This window comes from Tauraco erythrolophus, chromosome 1 (genome assembly GCF_009769465.1).
Source record: "Tauraco erythrolophus isolate bTauEry1 chromosome 1, bTauEry1.pri, whole genome shotgun sequence".
NCBI lineage: Eukaryota > Metazoa > Chordata > Aves > Musophagiformes > Musophagidae > Tauraco > Tauraco erythrolophus.
In genome coordinates, this window is record NC_141465.1 from 42,367,517 (window position 1) to 42,385,984 (window position 18,468).

General features: G+C 37.2%; 1 protein-coding gene across 2 annotated transcripts in view; it reads left to right on the top strand.

Annotated features, from left to right (window-relative positions):
- DMD (dystrophin) overlaps positions 1-18,468 on the top strand; it is a 1,192,425-nt gene that overhangs the window by 449,828 nt on the left and 724,129 nt on the right. For both annotated transcript variants that reach the window (XM_086608718.1, XM_086608727.1), the window contains 3 exons: positions 8,634-8,875; positions 10,299-10,479; positions 17,793-17,938. In XM_086608718.1, the coding sequence (XP_086464844.1) occupies positions 8,634-8,875; positions 10,299-10,479; positions 17,793-17,938 (569 nt within the window). The remainder of the gene's footprint in view (positions 1-8,633; positions 8,876-10,298; positions 10,480-17,792; positions 17,939-18,468) is intronic.

Sequence of the window (18,468 nt, forward strand, 5' to 3'; positions counted from 1 at the left end):
TTCCTAATATCCAACCTGAATCTACCTCCCTCTATTTTAAAACCATTACCCCTTGTCCTATCACAACTGGCCCTCCTGAACAGCCTCTCCCCATCTTTCTTGTAGGCCCCCTTGAGGTACTGGAAGACCGCTATAAGGTCACCCCGGAGCCTCCTCTTCTCCAGGCTGAACAGCCCCAACTCCTTCAGCCTGTCCTCATAGGAAAGGTACTCCAGCCCTCTTATCATCTTCGTGGCCCTCCTCTGGACCCTCTCCAACTGGTCCATGTCCTTCTTATGTTGGGGACTCCAGAACTGGACGCAATACTCCAAGTGAGGTCTCACGAGGGCAGAGTAGAGGGGGAGAATCACCTCCCTTGACCTGCTGGCCACGCTCCTCTTGATGCAGCCCAGGATGCGGTTGGCCTTCTGGGCCACAAGAGCACATTGCCGGCTCATATTGAGCTTCTCGTCCACCAGTACTCCCAAGTCCTTCTCCTCAGGGCTGCTCACGATCCATTCTCCGCCCAGTCTGTATTTGTGCCTGGGATTGCCATGACCCAGATGTAGGACCTTGCACTTGGCCTGGTTAAACTTCATGAGGTTGGTACGGGCCCACCTCTCCAGCCTGTCGAGGTCCCTCTGGATGGCATCCCTCCCTTCCAGCGTGTCGACGGCACCACACAGCTTGGTGTCATCGGCGAACTTGCTGAGGGTGCACTCCATGCCACTGTCCACGTCACCGACAAAGATGTTGAAGAGGGCCGGGCCCAACACGGACCCCTGAGGGACGCCACTCGTGACCGGTCTCCACATGGACATCGAGCCGTTGACCACTACTCTCTGAGTACGGCCATTGAGCCAATTCGTTATCCACCGAGTGGTCCATCCATCAAACCCATGCCTCTCTAGTTTAGAGAGAAGAATGTCGTGCGGGACAGTGTCAAAAGCTTTACACAAGTCCAGGTAGATGACATCCGTTGGTCGACCCTTGTCCACCGATGTTGTCACCCCAATAGTTAAATAATTCTGTAATCACCACCAGGTGGGAGTGGTAGAGAGTAGAATTAAATAATTAACATTAGTTCAGGAGAACTGTAAGATGATTTTAACAAAGAATTTGCAAATGCAATATCTTGCTAGGTGTTCAGAGTTACACTTTTGAGTGTAACTGCATCTTCATCCTTTTTACTTTTAAATACAACAAATTTTCTATTTGTCTTTTTTTTCCAAATCATTATGATCTAATGCGGTTGCAATTAATGACATTATCTCTAATTGATACTGAACTGAAAAATTTAAAAAACATAGCTCAACTTTAAATCTGCATCTCAAACTGTAATAAACTTATGCAGCTTTTCCACAGTAATGCAACTAAGTTTCTTTGTGTGGCTGGTGGAAATTATTTTGGGACATACCATCTTCTTCTCTGTTATTTTGTAGTTATTGATGATTTCTGGATACACTGAGAATAATAGGAAAGGATGTATCATAGGAAAGTTTTTCTGAATCTCCAAAATAAGTTTCAACAGAGCAGACTGTCTATGCCTCTTTTCTCCTAATGCTGGAACTCTTTTCTGTAACATGGGAAGGGACTTGAATTAATGTGCCTTTATGGATTTGTGGGAGACACAGTTTAGCATCTAGTGCAGGAAAGATATTATCTTAAATGAAAACCTTACTTGAATGAAAAACCTTTTTAACTATCACAGTTTACAAATCACAAATAATGCTCCCATTGTTATTCTGTGTGGTACTTTCTTTAGTAAAACCAGTCAGTGATACAATTGATTGTTATGCATTTGCAGTGTAATCTGTAATTAAAAGACTACACAAGGCAAAAAAATTAAGGCATATATCATCTGTGAAGTCAAGTAATGACAATTTTAACTACATTGTTGTTTTCCACTTATTGTGTATCAATTAGATCTGGACTAATAATGATTAGACTTTTAAGATTCCAATTATGCTATCATTAAATTCTTGGCTTTACTTATATATAAGAAGTGCTTCCTCTTTACTCATAAACACAATTCTGAATGTAACAGATGAAGAGCATAAAAAGATGAAGACCTGTGGTGGATTATGAAAAAGAGTTTGGAATGGTAGCGAATTTGATTGCTGTATCATTTGTATTTATTTTCTTTCTTTTATTTTTACTGTGGTAGGAGGGGGAATAAGTATACAAATAGGATTCAAATTCTGGAGATAATGGGATTGGTTTATTTAGGATTTCATTTCTTTGTTTCTTAGCACAGAGGAAAATATTCTGAGGAAGTGTATTCATACAGGGCACTTATTCTTGTGCTTTGTAAATGCTTTCAGCCACTGTCAGCAAAAGTATTTTGCACTAGAAAGAACTGCCATCTCACACAGTGCAGTTATTCTTGTGTTTGTAAGCAGTGTGTCTGGATATTGCATTTAAAGGACTTTTCCCTTCACAGTGGAAATCATTGACGTTTTGTTGGATCATTCTTTATCCAGCCACCCGTCATCTACATGGACCATGCTCTGCTTCACCCTGTCCACGCTTTTAAAGAAGTCTGATGATAAAAATCAGTGAAAACTTGCATCTTCTGTTTATCAGTCTTTCTAGGAAAAAAATCTATTCTGTTTTCCTTTTCTAAATTATATTCTAAAATAGAATAACAAATCTACTGGCGCATGGATGAAGCAGTTTAGCAGTTTGAGTGGGCACTTGACTATTATAGTAGTTTAGAATAAAATTAATGGGGCATCAAAGACCAAGTGGATGAGGCCTTCTATAGGCAGATAGGAGCAGCCTCACATTCACCAGCCCTGGTCCTCATGGGGGACTTCAGACACCTTGATATCTGTTGAAGGGACAGAAAAGCAAGGCGTAAGCAATCCAGGAGGTTCCTGGAATGCATTGATGATAACTTCCTTCTCCAAGTGATAGAGCAACAAACAAGAAGAGGTCCTATGCTGGACCTTATTCTCTCCAACAGGAAGGGAACAGTGAGGAATGTGAAGCTCAAGGACAGCCTTGGCTGCAGTGACCGTGAAATGGTGAAGTTCAAGACCCTTAGGGTGGTGAGGGGGACGCACAAGCTCACTACCCTTAACTTCAGGAGAGCAGACTTTGACGTCTTCGGGGCTCTGCTTGGTAGAGTCCCACGGGATAACGCCCTGGAGGGAAGAGGGGCCCAAGAAAGCTGGTTAATATTCAAGGATCACCTTCTCCAAGCTCAGGATCTGCGCAGCCCAACAAAGAGGAAGTCGGACAAAACCACCAGGAGGCCTGCAAAGATGAACAAGGAGCTCCTGGACAAACTGAAACACAAAAAGGAAACCTACAGAGAGTGGAAGCAACGACGGGTAGCCTGGAAATTGTCCGATCAGCCAGGGATCAGGTAAGGAAAGCTAAAGCCCTGCTAGAATTAAATCTGGCCAGGGGCAACAAGGGCAATAAGAAAAGTTTCTATAGATATGTTGGTGCTAAAAGGAGGACTAGGGAAAATGTGGACCCTTTCAGGAAGGAAACGGAAGACCTGGTTACCCAGGATATGGAGAAGACTGAGGTACTCAATGACGTCTTTGCTTCAGTCTTCACTGGCAAGAGCTCTAGCCACAATGCTCAAGTTGCAGAAGGCAAAGGCAGGGATTGGGAGAATGAAGAACCACCCACTATGGGAGATGATTAGGTTCAAGACCATCTAAGGAACCTGAAGGTGCACAAGTCCATGAGACCTGGTGAGATGCATCAGTGGGTCCTGAGGTAACTGAAAAATGAAGTTGCTAAGCTGCTATCCATCATATTTGAGAAGTTGTGGCAGTCCAGAGAAGTTCCCACCGACTGGAAAAGGGGAAACATAGTCCCCATCTTTAAAAAGGTAAAAAAGGAAGACGCAAGGAACTACAGGACAGTCAGTCTCACCTCTGTGCCTGGCAAGATCATGGAGCAGATCCTGCTGGCAACTTTGTTAAGGCACACGGTCAATAAGGATGTGATTGGTGACAGCCAACATGGCTTCACTAAGGGCGAATCGTGCCTGACAAATTTGGTGGCCTTCTACGATGGGGTTACAGCATTGGTGGATAAGGAGAAACAACTGACATCATATGCCTGGACTTGTGCAAAACATTTAACACTGTTCCACGTGACATCTTTGTCTCTAAATTGGAAAGACATGGATTTGAACAATGGACCTCTAGGTGGATAAGGAATTGGCTGGATGGTTGCACTCAAAGAGTTACAGTCAACGACCTGATGTCCAAGTGGAGACCAGTCATGAGTGGTGCTCCTCAGGGGTTGGTACTGCGTCTGACGCTGTTTAACATCTTTGTCAGCAACATGGATGGTGGGATTGAATGCACCCTCAGCAAGTTTACTGACGACACCAAGCTGTGTGGTGTGGTTGACACACTGGAGGGAAGAGATGCCATCCAGAGGGACCTTGAAAAGCTGGAGAGGTGGGCCTGTGCGAACGTCATGAATTTCAACTGGCAAGTGCAAGGTCCTGTATATGGATTGGGGCTATCAACCACAGACGGGGCGGAGAATGGATTGAGCGCAGCCCTGAGGAAAAGGACTTGAGAATTCTGGTTGATGAGAAGCTCAACCTGAGCTCCCCCCTACTCTCTTCTAGTGAGACCCCACCTGTAGTACTGTGTTCAGCTCTGGGCCCCCAACATAAGAAGGACATAGAGCTGTTGGTGTGAGTCCAGAGGAGGACCACAAAGATGATGCGAGTGTCAGGGTACGTCTCCTATGTAGACAGGCTGAGAGAGTTGGAGTTGTTCAGCCTGGAGAAGAGAAGGCTTCAGGGACATCGTATAGAAGCCTTCCAGCACCTAAAGGGGACTTTTTACAGGGGTGTGTAGTGATAGGACAAAAGGTAATGGCTTTAAACTGAAAGAGTTTAGCTTAGGTATAAGCAAGAAATTCTTCCCTGTGAGGGTCATGAAGCACTGGAACAGGTTGCCCAGAGAAGTTGTAGATGCCCCATCTCTGGAAGTGCTCAAGGCCAGGTTGGATGAGGCTTTGAGCTACCTGGTGTAGTGGAAGGTGGCCCTGCTCATGGCAGGGGGGTTGGAACTAGATCACTACATTTGTTGTGATAAAACACGTAATTGTTAAGTGCCACTGTTCTGTGGAAGAAATATATCATCTTGTGAATTACCATTTCACATACAGTTACGAGTCAAAAGCTATAAACCACAGGTAATATTGCATTATTCTATGATAGAACCATGGCAAATGATAAATGCACTTAATAAGATATACTTCATATTAAGTGGCAATTCCAAAGAGCTTGCTTGTACGATGATGCACAATTAAAAATATTCAGACACAATTTGTTATGCGCAGTATACAAGGTAATAAAATTAATAGCTGCACTTCAGATAATGATCTGTTTCCTCTAGGTACAGTGTATTTATTCTCTGATTATATCAGAAGCTTTTAGAATACGAAACATGAAAAGATTATGAGCCATTATTCCTAGAATAATATTGTTTTACCAGAGAACTGGTTTTATATTGTTTCTTCACCCACTTGTTGACTTTTGGTATGACTTGCTGCTGTGAGTGAAGCAGAGTAAGGAGATTGATGTTAACATCATGAATGAAAGCTGGTTGTTGCTGAAGTTGTTAAAGGTAATGAAGAAATCAGTACTTATCATGGAAGTAAGTTTCAAATTCTTGATTTTCACCAATTTAACAAGCAAATAAAAACATTAAAATTATGTCCTTATTGCATTAACTAACTCAAATAGTTATTAATTTTCCATAAGATGGACTAGCTTTCTTTAAGATAAGACAAATTTTTGACAAATTGCAGAAGTGATTTCAAGTGCAAGCAAAGACTGTTTTCTTGCATCCTTCTGGAAGCGACATACCAGCATCTGATAGACAACTTTGAGTTACCTGAGTGGACTGTGAATTAAGGGAGTTTTAAAAATGCATCCTATGGAGATTTTCAGATCGTTCTTCCTTTCAGTAGAATATTATGTTGCCCTGTGGAGGTGCACCTCTGCAATCTTTTACCAAACATGACTCTGCACACTCCAATCTTGTACTGCCCACTTCAGTTACATGAAGAGCAAAAGCATTTCTTTGTTCATCTGTTGTGGAATCACATTTAGACTCAAAGTCTGGATAATAAAGAGAAGAATTAAAGAAAATTGAATAATATTGGGTATTTTCACGATTTTAAACGTTAAGGGGGACATATTAGTAAAAAGAAGAAAAGAGGATGTAATTAATCTAGATTTTCATCTGAAATTTAATCCTCTCTGAATCCTTGAAGAAAATATTGTAGTAAGAAGTATCATTATGTAAGGAGAATCCATGACTGCAGTTTCACTGGTAATCATAATCTTGCCTAAGGGTACTTTGGAGACTGTGGCAGCTGAAAAGAGAGGAAAGGAGGCATAAATAAAAGCAATCTTTTTATATCTTCTCTGCCATACTCATAGACAGTGTCTTCCAGGTTCAGAGAGTACAGCGGCAAAGTTATCTGCTGTCTGTTATGAGTACACAGCATTTTTTATAACCAAAGTCACAACAAGACAGAAGCAATTCTTGAAATATAGTATGGTTAAAAGCTCATCTTCTATATATATGTTTGTTCGTGCTGTTGGTGAGATTCAGTATCTATGTGCCTGGGCATCTTTGATTGCTGTTATTCGGACATGCTCTGCCGTTCAGGTTGACATGTTACTATACAAGTTCATTAGACATTGCACTTTAAAAAAATGTAGTTATGCATACCACATCTCCAGATGCAAACACATGCACACAAAAGACCATATCACTGTTGGATTTTATTGACGTGTCAAAATACTGTTCACCTCTTTATGCTTTAAAGTTCGGTTTATACCCTTGCTCAGCCTTTAAACTGTGCCATCCAGTTTCTGAAGTATAATGTATAACTGCTCTGAACAGCACAGTTGCCATTATCTCTTAGTAGTACTGGGCTTCCTATCTTTCTACGTTTTTGCTTGTACTTTTTGAAATCGTATGCAATTTGCTTGGCTAGGGCAACATTCTAGAAACTGAGCATGTCCAGGGAACAGCTATCAGGTACTGCACAGTTTGTTTCCAAGTGAGCTGTTTCCAAGTGATTCTGAATGGAATAGCCCTGAGCTGAATCCAGAATAGGATTTGCCAGAGAACTATGGTGCTTCACAACAGACCTGATTGCAGATTATCATTTAGTGCAGTTTATCATGTAGCATGCAGTATAGTCATTCCTTAGAAAATTTTATTGTAATAATTTTCCTATACTTTTTTTTTTTTTTACTTAAGGCATTTAGCTGTAATTAGGGCTCCATTTCCTATGTTATGCCTCCAGAAATTGCACATGACCTTTACTATTTTTTATCCTTGATAAAGAAATTTTCCTACAGATTGGGAGCACAGGTTGCAAACAAGATAAACCATATTGACAGCATATCAAAAATCATGGAAGTACACCACTGAAGACTTTCGTCTCATTTGATTTTAAACTTGTTTTTAAAAAATAGAAAAAAACTCTAAATTTTATTATTTTGATTAAAACATAGCTTCTGTTTTACTGGTTAATTAGTGTATGACTAAGTGATTATGTTATTAAAAATGTTTTTAAGCATATAGGATTATTGAATGGATTGAGAAGTTTATTAATTTTGAAATCAATATCAGTCCTATTGCTATGTGTATCACTACATGTCATGCCAGTAAAAAAGGTTAAGGATTGCATTTAAACTTTCTCTTAAAAATAAATGAGCTGTTTAAGTTAATATTATTTTGAACTCAACCTAAGTTCAAGTTTCAGAATAATTATAAATTATGTTATTGTAAGACCCCTTTGCTTATTTTTGATATGTATGGTCATATTTTTATCACAGAGTATATAGAGTTATTTTACCATTAAATAGTTCTAAATAATTGCCTTGTCTCTAATAACAAAAGTCCATTTTCTTTTATGAACTTTAATTTAAGCATGATTTTTGAACAGTAGACAGAAATAGGGAAACTATATCAGAGAAACCAAACCCTATCTGAAAATAACTGTATTGTTGTCATTGTGTCACCTGTGGTTTCTCAGCTCTCATTTGCTTAGTGTCTACTGATAGTCACTGTTGGACACAAGGGACCGGCATAGATGGAGGTTTGATCTGATCATATGTCTATTCCTCAGTGCTTATGCTATTTCTAAAATAACATGTAATGCAAAACTAAAAGGTAGGATTATCAGAAACATCAACTGTGGAATATAGTTCCCATTCATTTAAACCAGTCTTTTTACAAAAAAAACTGAAGTCTTGTACATTAAAATCTAATTAAGTCCAGACATTGTTTTCAAAATCCAGCTGTCAGAAATTTTCTTATTTCTTGCAGCAGTTTTAATTAGCTTTATGTATTGTATCTCTACTTTCTGCTTTATTCCCATTCTTGTACTTTAATGCACTTTATAATTCATTCTCATAGCAACAAAAGTACCCTGGCAAGAACTTAAAATATTTTTTAAATGCTTTCTCCATTAATATGTAAAAACTGTATGTTCAGGACTGTTATTTAATGATAAATCATTAACTGGATTTACGGGCTCTCAAGTAAAGAAATTGAATTGTTAAATTATTTTTTTTTCTTTTCTTTGAGATTTATTTATCTTTAAGTGTCAAACAACTTCTTTTATTTTCTTTCTAGAGGGTCTGAATGCTGACAACATTAGACAAGCCTCAGATCAGCTGAAGAGCCGCTGGATTGAGTTCTGTCAGTTGCTGAGTGAAAGACTGGCATGGCTGGAGTACCAAAATAACATCATTGACTTCTACTCCCAGCTGCAGCAACTGGAGCAGACAGCAATTACTGCAGAAAACTGGCTGAGAGCACAACCCACACCAGCAACAGATCCTGCTACAGTGAAAACTCAGCTGGAAAAATGCAAGGTTAGAGGTTTTTCTCCAAGTTTTTTATGATTTTGTACCTCATATGTGTTCTGGTAGTGGGACAGATTATGACCTACACTATTTCACATAAAAGTGGAAAATGGACTCCTTATCTTTTCAAAGTAATTATTTATAGTATTTATACAAGGAAAGGAAAGACTGGTAAATAAATAAAGAGGCAATAGAACCTAGCATATGGATATTTAAAACTGCCCCAAATATTTAGTTGTTATGATACTTAGATACCTAAAGCTAGGGAAATATGCCCCTAAACTCTTTTTCCTTTTTTTTTTTTTCCTGTAAGAATCTGTCTTTGGTTCTTCATTAAGAAACAGTTCTAGGATCTGGGACAGAAAATTGTCTTCATGGTCAAAGAAAATTTTGCCATCACTGGCCACTTTACTTGTTACATACCCTGGCATTTTGATGCACAGTGGATTGTGTAGTCAAATGGAGTATTCTTCTGTCATCATATGATAGAATTACAATAGTCGTACAAAAAAGGTCACACCAATTCATTTATTATTCTCCCTAAATGTTTTTGTTTGTGTGCTGCACCGCCATAGAAATTTGCTTATCTCTCTTACTGTAGACAACTCTGTGGGTCGAGATTACTTACAAACTAATATTGTTTGACAATAATTTATTAAGATACAGTAACAAATTGTAATTGCATGACACACTTGTAGAAGTTTTACTTTATGGTATCTCTGGCTCTAGATGCTCTCACACTGAAAACCGTGTTTGAAACTCAAATATAGATCTATGCTCTTACTTCTTTTTTCAGGCGTTTATAAGCTGGTGTTGTGCTTACAGGGGTTTTCTGTTTTCTTGCAAAAAGCTTCTCTTACAGCAGCTCTACTATGAACTGTACATTTGACTTGCTTTCCTCATATCTTTTTAGTTAGTAGTTGGAAGTGTCACAGTGTATACAAGGTCTCCTGAAAGTGTAATGAAAGCACAACCCCAACCTGTAACGTGTTGCTGTTGGGCTGCTAGAAATCACTGAGCATCTTCACCTCTCCTTTTCTGCTTTATGCTATTTAGCCTGCATATAATCTAACAGAGATGAGTCCAGGATTGTGGGACACGTGGAGTTTCTTCCCAGCTCCACATGAAAAGGATGGTCCCTGGCCATGGAATTTTAATGTACAATTTATGTTGTTTTCTCTGAGAATTACACTGCTAACACGATAATGTGATATGAAAGTGACTTGAAACAATGGTAAGAGCATCATATTGGGAGCAGAGGTATTGATTTGTGAGAAATGATTAAAAATGTTAAATTTGCTCTTATTGTAACTGATGTAGTTGGAAGCAAAACAGTTGTGTAGCGTGCATTGAAACAGGGGTGGTTTCAGTGGCGCCAGTGATTTCATTTGTTGAACAGCTCTTCTTTGATGTTTTTTATTCAAAAACGCAGGACGAAATCATCCGAATGTCAACCCTTCAGCCTCAAATTGAACGACTAAAGGCTCAAAGTCAAGCACTCAAAGAGAAAGAGCAAGGGCCAGTGTTTCTGGAAGCTGACCTCGCTGCTTTTACCAGCCATTTCAAACAAATACTTGCTGACATGCAGGCCAGAGAAAAGCAACTACAGACCGGTAAGTGTTCATGACAATAAGTCAATTTGCCTGACTAGCATGCAAAGACTGAGTGTATATATTTTTCTTTCCTACTTTTGTATTTGCTTTTCTCACGCTAAACCAATAGTACAATTTATGTGGTCTTTTTTTGCAAATGGATTAATCTTTCAGAAATTATCAGTGCATTATATATTTTATATTAATAGGAGAACAAGAGAAGGTACACTATTCAGAAGCAAAAGTTATACTCGATATAGTTCTACTATCTGATCTCCTCTTGTTAGCATGTTTATGGACAGATTCAGTGATATTTTTTGGCAACATAAAACTGTCTTTATTTAGTTGGATTATGAGACAGGGCTGTCTACTTCTCCCAGTAGAGAGGAGAGTTTAATTATGAGAGTGAATCTGCTCTAGATTTACATAGAATAGAAATATAACTCCATAAAGCTCATCAAAGAGAGTAGCTACTTTAGGGTATCTGTTTTTCATCATCTGATGAACTGTTCCTTTTTTGAAACACAGAATATATAACTGCTAGTTATAACATAATTTACAATATTTTTAATAAAATGCATTTTTTCAGAAGGGGGAAAATGCTATAGCAAAATCGAAAATTGACTTTATTCCTTATTAAAGATACATACTATGTCAGTGACTATTGTATACTTTCTATATTTGATTATGAAATTAAAAATAAAGTATCAGATAAAAATATAAATTTAATTTTCCTCAACAGCAGAGAGATTATTTGCCCCTTAAACCAATGGTATCTGTAAATGACTGTTCTGTTTTGAAATTAGACATAGTGCTAGCTCCTTCTAGTGGATCTTTATAGTATTCCTCCTAAATTCTTTCATGAGAGGTTTGGCATGATTCCATTATTAAAGATGGATTTTTTCTCAACGACACTGCATGGTTGTGCTGCTGTGGTTATTTCACACACGCACACATGTAAACTGAAGAGGTGATGATGCATAGGAGAACTGAATAAATAAAATACAAGTGTGCCATAGCATGTGATGAAAGAATGAGCTGTAGAAATTTAATATCAAGAAGTGTAAAGTTTATTTGTAACTCTAAATCAGGCCATACAATTGATAAGATTTTAAAACTTTTAATGCCACTCTGGTTTATATGTTGAAATCACCATTCTGCCGACAGGAAAATACGATAAATGCTAGCTTCTTTATGATTTCTTCTATATCCAATTTTGTGTAATTGCTGGTTTTGCCTCACGTAATTTTACTATAATGAGACCTTATGAACGAACCAGTTGGTTAGTCCTGTAAGATGAATAGTGTTAATTACCTGAACTGTAATGCCACCCAGGCAGGGGCTTTGGTAAAGTTCTTCCTGGCTGTAGCTGTTAATTCCCATGTCCATGCCACAGTATGGTCCTCCAGTGTCCTGGCCAGCTGGAGAAGCAGCTGTCCTGAGGTGGCAGTGCTGAACAGATTGGGAGAATCTCTTACACTGCTAGAGAATAGAAGTCCCTGAATCAATATTTTATGAAGCCCTGGTCTGTTGTTGTTATTTTTTGTGTCTGCTCTGCATCGCAGGTGCTTCATCTCAAACGGTTTAGCTGTCAAGATGAGATTGTTTTATCCCGTACATTACATACCTGTAGTGATATTTTAGGTGAGATTATTATGTCAATCACATTTTATCTTTAGAAATTTAATACACAGTTTTATGCAAAGTGCTAGCTTCCTTTCATAACTCTTCTGTAGATATGAACGATCATGCTTGGGATACTGTGATAAGTCTAATCCTGTTTCAGGAAAGTCTTATGAAGCAAAAATGTGGAAAAAAAAAAAAAAACCAAAGCTGAAGCACAAAGAGCACAGGCTCTTTGAGTCTGAGTTTCTTCTGCTTTCTTTGACTCTTACTTCTGTTGAAGAGAGGGACAAGAGGCCATATCCCCTGTTTTTATTTTAGTCTTAGATTAATAGAAAATGTTGAAATTTTGCTAGTGCAATTTAGATATTTCTGTCTCTTATTTGCATGTATTATTTGCAGTGAATAATTTTCTGTAGATAGAAGAATTTCTTAAAGACTGAATGATTTTTTTTTGAGATCAGTGGTAGTGTTTGCTCCTTTTTACATTCCTGCATATATAACCTACACGTGCTAGACAGATTTTTTTTTTTTTTGGTTCATCATTAGGAGTTTGTTTTTTTGTGGTTTTTTTTGGGTTTTTGTTTGGTTGGTTTTGGTTTTTTTTTAATGTTCCATTAATGCATTACCTTTTCTGATGGATAATGTTATTTAGCTATTCTGTTCTATTTTTCAAGGGAATATTTTCCCCTAGAAAAAGTTTTTTCTAGTTCTAGGAGATTGTCTCCCACAAATATTTTTTTATTCAGTTGGTTTTGGGTAGGTTTTTTTTGAGGGTAGTGGCAGGGTTTTAGGGTTTTTTAGGTTCGAGAGTGCTTAGTAGTTTCCCTATGCTTCAGAGTAGATTTCTTAATAAAACATTCTTAAAGATTAACTCAGATTTTCTCAAATGTTTTTGTCCATGATTTGATTAGTATTTCCAGTTATAAAAACTAATTTAAAGCCAATTCTAAAACTTATTTAGTTGTTTTTTCATTATTTTGCAATGTTTATGAAAGAAACACAACCTCATAAAAGAAAAGGAAATACGATCTTATTTTTCTCACTTTATAGAATGCCTGTATATCCATAGGTAATTTATCCTTTTGCGGATGGTGTATCCATCATTCCAGCTCTCCCACCTCCCTGTACACATTTAGAGTAATTTCTACCATACTGGTTGTCATGTTTCAACTCCGGCTGGGAACTAAGCCCAAAACAGCTTCTTGCTTACTCTCTCCGGTGACATGGCAGAGAGAATCATAAGAGTAACAGTGAGAAATTCGCAGGTTGAGATAAAGGCAGTTTAATAGGTAAAGCAAAAACTGTACGTGCAAGCAAAGCAAAACAAGGAATTCATTCACCACTTCCCTTCAGCAGGCAGGTGTTCAGCCATCTCCAGGAAAGCAGGACTCCATCACATGTACTGGTTACTTGGGAAGACAATTGTCATCACTCCGAACGTCCCCTCTTCCTTCTTCTTCCCCCAGCTTTATATGCTGAGCATGATGTCATATGGCATGGAATATCCCTTTGGTCAGTGGGGTCAGCTGTTCCAGCTGTGTTTCCTCTCAACTTCTTATTCACCCCCAGCCTACTCACTGGTGGGACGGGGTGAGAAGCAGAAAATGCCTTGACCCTGCGTGAGCACTGCTCAGCAATAGGGAAAACATCGCTATATTATCAACACTTTATTCAACACAAATCCAAAACATAGTTCCATACTAGCTACTATGAAGAAAATTAACTCTATCCCAGCCAAAACCAGCACACTGGTATATAGAAAAAATAGAGGTCAGACAGCGCTTCAAACTATTCAATAATGTACACAAGGGAGTGAAATGGACAATCATGGCAATAATTCGAATACGAATAATGCGATTTCCCAAGGAAATTGTTTTATATTTGTCCTGGTGAAGAACAAGGGGTTGAACTTTATATTTACTTGTCTTGAAATTAACTGCAACTCAGTCTTGGCGTAATTTTATAAGACAACAAACTTCAATAACCATAACAGCATGATGACTGGTTTGAGTTTTAGTCTGTCTTTTGTCTGCTTTTGCTTAAACTTTGAACTGTTAACTTCATGCTTTTAAGTATCTTAGAGATTGGTTATAAGTGACAGTGAAGTTGTTATGATATGTGTAGTAATCTTTCACCAATCATTGCATACTTGAGGAAGAAAAATTTTAAACAACTTTCTTGTAAATTTCATAAATGTATGTTTTCCTAAGACCTAGACTGTGATTTAGTAGCAATATTATTATCACTGTTTGGTTTCGAGAGATAAAGTTTACTTAACTTACTTTGAATGTGCCTTTTTTACTGAAGATACAGCTCAGACGTGTGTGAGAAAGTATTATTTTAATATGTAACATGCAAGTAATTTCATTTTTCTTTTGCATTAGTTTCTTCCATTAATTATTTTTTATTTAAATAATAAATGAAAAGACAAAACAAACTCTGAAATGAATGCGTATGAAATAACGTTCTCTACCCTGTGGGTCACCTCATCCTTTTCCTCCATGGTATAAATGAAAATATATAAGGATCGGAAATAAAACTATTAAGTAAGAGAATTGGAAGTGTTAAAGCACTTGCAGAACATTGATTATATATTGTACAAGATTCCTTATGATTCCACTTTGAGAGTTTCTAGTGAAAGATGTGGGAGAAGGGAATCACAGCTTTTATGAAGTCATCAATATAATGACTTTGATGAATAGCTTCAACTACTTGTATTACAAAATAAGCAAAACAAAACTGTGAGAAAATTAGCTTGGTTTTAAACAGTGCAGTTACTACTGAGGAAATTTTTATGGGAAATACATGCAGTTCAATCCAATTCTTTCATTTCAGAGAATCTTTACTGAAATGATCCCATAGATTGTATTTGCTGCCTTTCTTCTTCTTTCACAATCATGTGATGAACAATGTGATTTGTCCTGACTGTAGGAGACATACATTGCAGTATATCCAGTGTGATTTAATAGTTGTTGAGATAATTGTATTCTCATTTCATTTCTGATTTGGGAAAAGATTTTTGACTGGAAAATCTGGTCATAAAAAAGGAAGCCTGGAGGAAAAATGGTAAAAAAAGTATTTTACTTATTTGGAGAGCTATATTCACATATTTAAATATTTCTACTTAATAGAAATATATCCTAACCGAATATCTGTCTGCACATTGTATTTCCAAATTTAAGCAGTTTCTCTAAAATAAATATGCAGATGTAAATGTATTTACCTGTCAGTTCTCAAGGGTTACAATGTTAGTCATGCCAAAATGCATTCCCTGCAAGTGAATTAACACAACAACATTTTCCTATTGTGGGATCAGAAATGATATTCTGATATTTCACAGTAAAATATTAGTATTTTCCATCTGTGATATTTTGTCACAGTTCTGTCATGGGCCTAGCTCAGCTATAACTTGAGTTATGGACATGCTATATCTTTCTGATTACTAATTCAATTTTTCTTGTAATATAGCAGAATCCATATTAATGTACTGTGCTTATCATGTGGACTTTAACCCACAAACATGAGTATCACAAAGCAAATTTTAGCATTAAAATAAGCAGATCTGGATGTGTGTTTATTTTATGAGCATGGGGAGTTTAGAGATTCATACTGCCCACAGAGACACCATAAACGTGTAGGTAATTTAGGCAGCTAAAATTAGGTGATGTGAATCCCAGTGTAGGAGTTTGACTGAATTGTCACCATTGGCATCATGAGTTGCAAAGCCAATACAGACTCTTCATAAGTGTCATCAGTAAAGATGTTAATATGCTTCCTTGTGGATGAAATGCTGACACATTGTCTATCTTAAAAAAAAAAACACGAACAAAAGGATAACACTGCCCCCAAAACCAAACCAAACCAAACCCGACAAATCCAACAAGTCCCAGAAACTCTAGCTGGGCAAAAGACATTGAAAAGTAGTATTTCACTACTAGTAATCTGGAAAAGCAAAGTAGAAAAACTATTGTTTTGCTGAACTGAAAAGTGCTTTTAAAATGGAATATTTAATAACCAAGTTGGAAAACCACTAACTTGATTAAATCAACATCAGTGTTCCCACTTGAATTCTTATTTAATCTTCAGATAGCAGAGAACATCGTTCATTAAAATTGTACAAAATGTTTGCAGTGTTTGGATGGTTTTAAAATTAATATTAGAGTCTTGTGTTTTTACCTGTTCTGAGGTACTCTTCGCTGCTGCTGAAAATAACTATTGTTTTATATAGCTGCTTGAACTCATACATTAGTCCTAAGATTTGTTTTTCATTTAAAGGAGAAAATTATTTATGGAAGTCAAATATTACATCGCCATACTGAACTCCTTTTCATATTTCTAAATAAAACTGAAGATTAAGAGTTGTATACTCCATTAACATATCTCAGCTGTTAAAATTATATCTTCATTCATTTGGAGTGATGTGTTTAAATGCATGTTCTATTCTAAAGTGAGAATTGTTTGGATTAAATGAGTCAAATACAATAGAAACATCACTAAGGAAATAAAAAGATTTAAAATGCTATTTGATGAGATGGAAAATGTTTGTTTTCTGTGTTTTCAAGAACGTATTGCTATTGCTTTCTGTGTAAAGAAAACACATCACAAGGGAAGAAATTCTGATCTTTCCTGGTACCAAGAGCTATCTTTTGTAAATTCTCAGATGTGTGTGATAAATCAGATCAACAGAGATTTTAATGAGGAAAGTATGCCATACAATGTGCATGCTCCACAAGAGAGAGCTTAAATTGTCCAGATTTTGGTACGTTGTTATGATACCTAATCAAAAAGATAAGGGTTTTTTTCAAGTAGCATTCTGTTGTTTAACTAAAAAAATAGGATAAAATCTGAAGTGTGTTCTGCCAAGTATTGCTGTATGAGAACGTAAGCAAGCTTGCACTTAAAAACTTTAACTGTGTTGTTTGTCAAAATTGATTTTTGGACAGCTATATCATTTCTCAGTACAGTTCTTTCTGAAACATCAGAGACATATAGGAAATACAAATAGGTGTAATGGTTTTTTGAACTTTTATATACTTCATTATTATGTGATACAAGTTGGAAATGTTTCATTTCCAACCAGCCGTGCTATTTGTCTGTACTTTTCTCAAAGAATACAAAAGAAACTGTTGTCGAGGGCAGAGGGAGTATCTCTGCTAATGAGTTGCTCATGTGTGTGCCAGATGTCTGTTTGCAGCAGCTGTAATGTTGGCGCAATAAGCACAGTTCAATAAAATTCAACTTTAATGCAGAAGAAAGATTAATTTTCTAAGCTTTTAACAGATGTCTTAAACAGAACATTTTACTTGAACAGAAACATTAAACACACAAACATGGGCCATAAAAGGCAATGCCATTTCTTACTGCATTTCTGAAATTAGATTTTGCGTTAAGTACAATGGTTTATCTGTTGATCTCTAAACACACATAAACTTGTTGTCTTGACCATGTAACTTGTCATGTGACCTATAACAAGAGAGTCAAATGACACGCAGCTTATGATATGACAAAGATATAATCATTAGAATGAGCGTATTCATTTTTCAAAAGTTTTCTGCTTCAACAATTCTTGGAAAAATCTGATACTGACATACTGGATCTGTTGCAATCTATTGCAATCGGTCTTTTATCAAACATCTTCTGTCAGCAAACCAAATAATGAAGCACAAAATTATTTTATTTCTTTCCTTTTTCTTCCCCATTGAATGTAGTTTTTGACAGTTTGCCTCCTGCACACTACAAAGAGACAATGAACACTATACTCCTGTTGATCCAGCAGTCAGAAACTAAACTTTCCGTGCCTCAGGTTGCCGTTGCTGAATATGAAATCATGGAGCAGAGGCTCAGGGAGCTCAAGGTGAGTGGTCAGACTGTGGGAACGAACGTCTCAAATGAAAAGTTTAGAGTGACAGAATTCCATCTTGTCATTAGTCTTCTGAAGCCCTCACAGATCTTGAGTGAATTATACCCATTTGGGTTTTATCCAAGCGCTTCAGGAGATGGTGTAGATTTACTTGTACTGATTCCTGAAGTTAAGGGATTGAAAGTGTTCTTCACCATTGAAACTGATTTTATAAGATATTGAACATGCTAAGGAGAGGCCTTTGCTTGTCCCTGCAATATATAAAACATTCCTGTGATGATAGCTCTGGTAGTTAAGTATAGATTTAGCTCTTTTCATTTTCCAGTGCTGACATGGAAATGATTGTGATTTGCAAAATGCAGCATGAGCTTTGTCAGATTTCCTGTCAGATTTACAAACAGACACAAATGTGGAACAAGTCTTGCCAGTGGTTACAAACCTTCCCTGCATTTCAATGTTTGACGTTTTTCTACTATGGGATGGCTAATGAGCATGATGTTTGATGCAACTAGTAATGCACATGC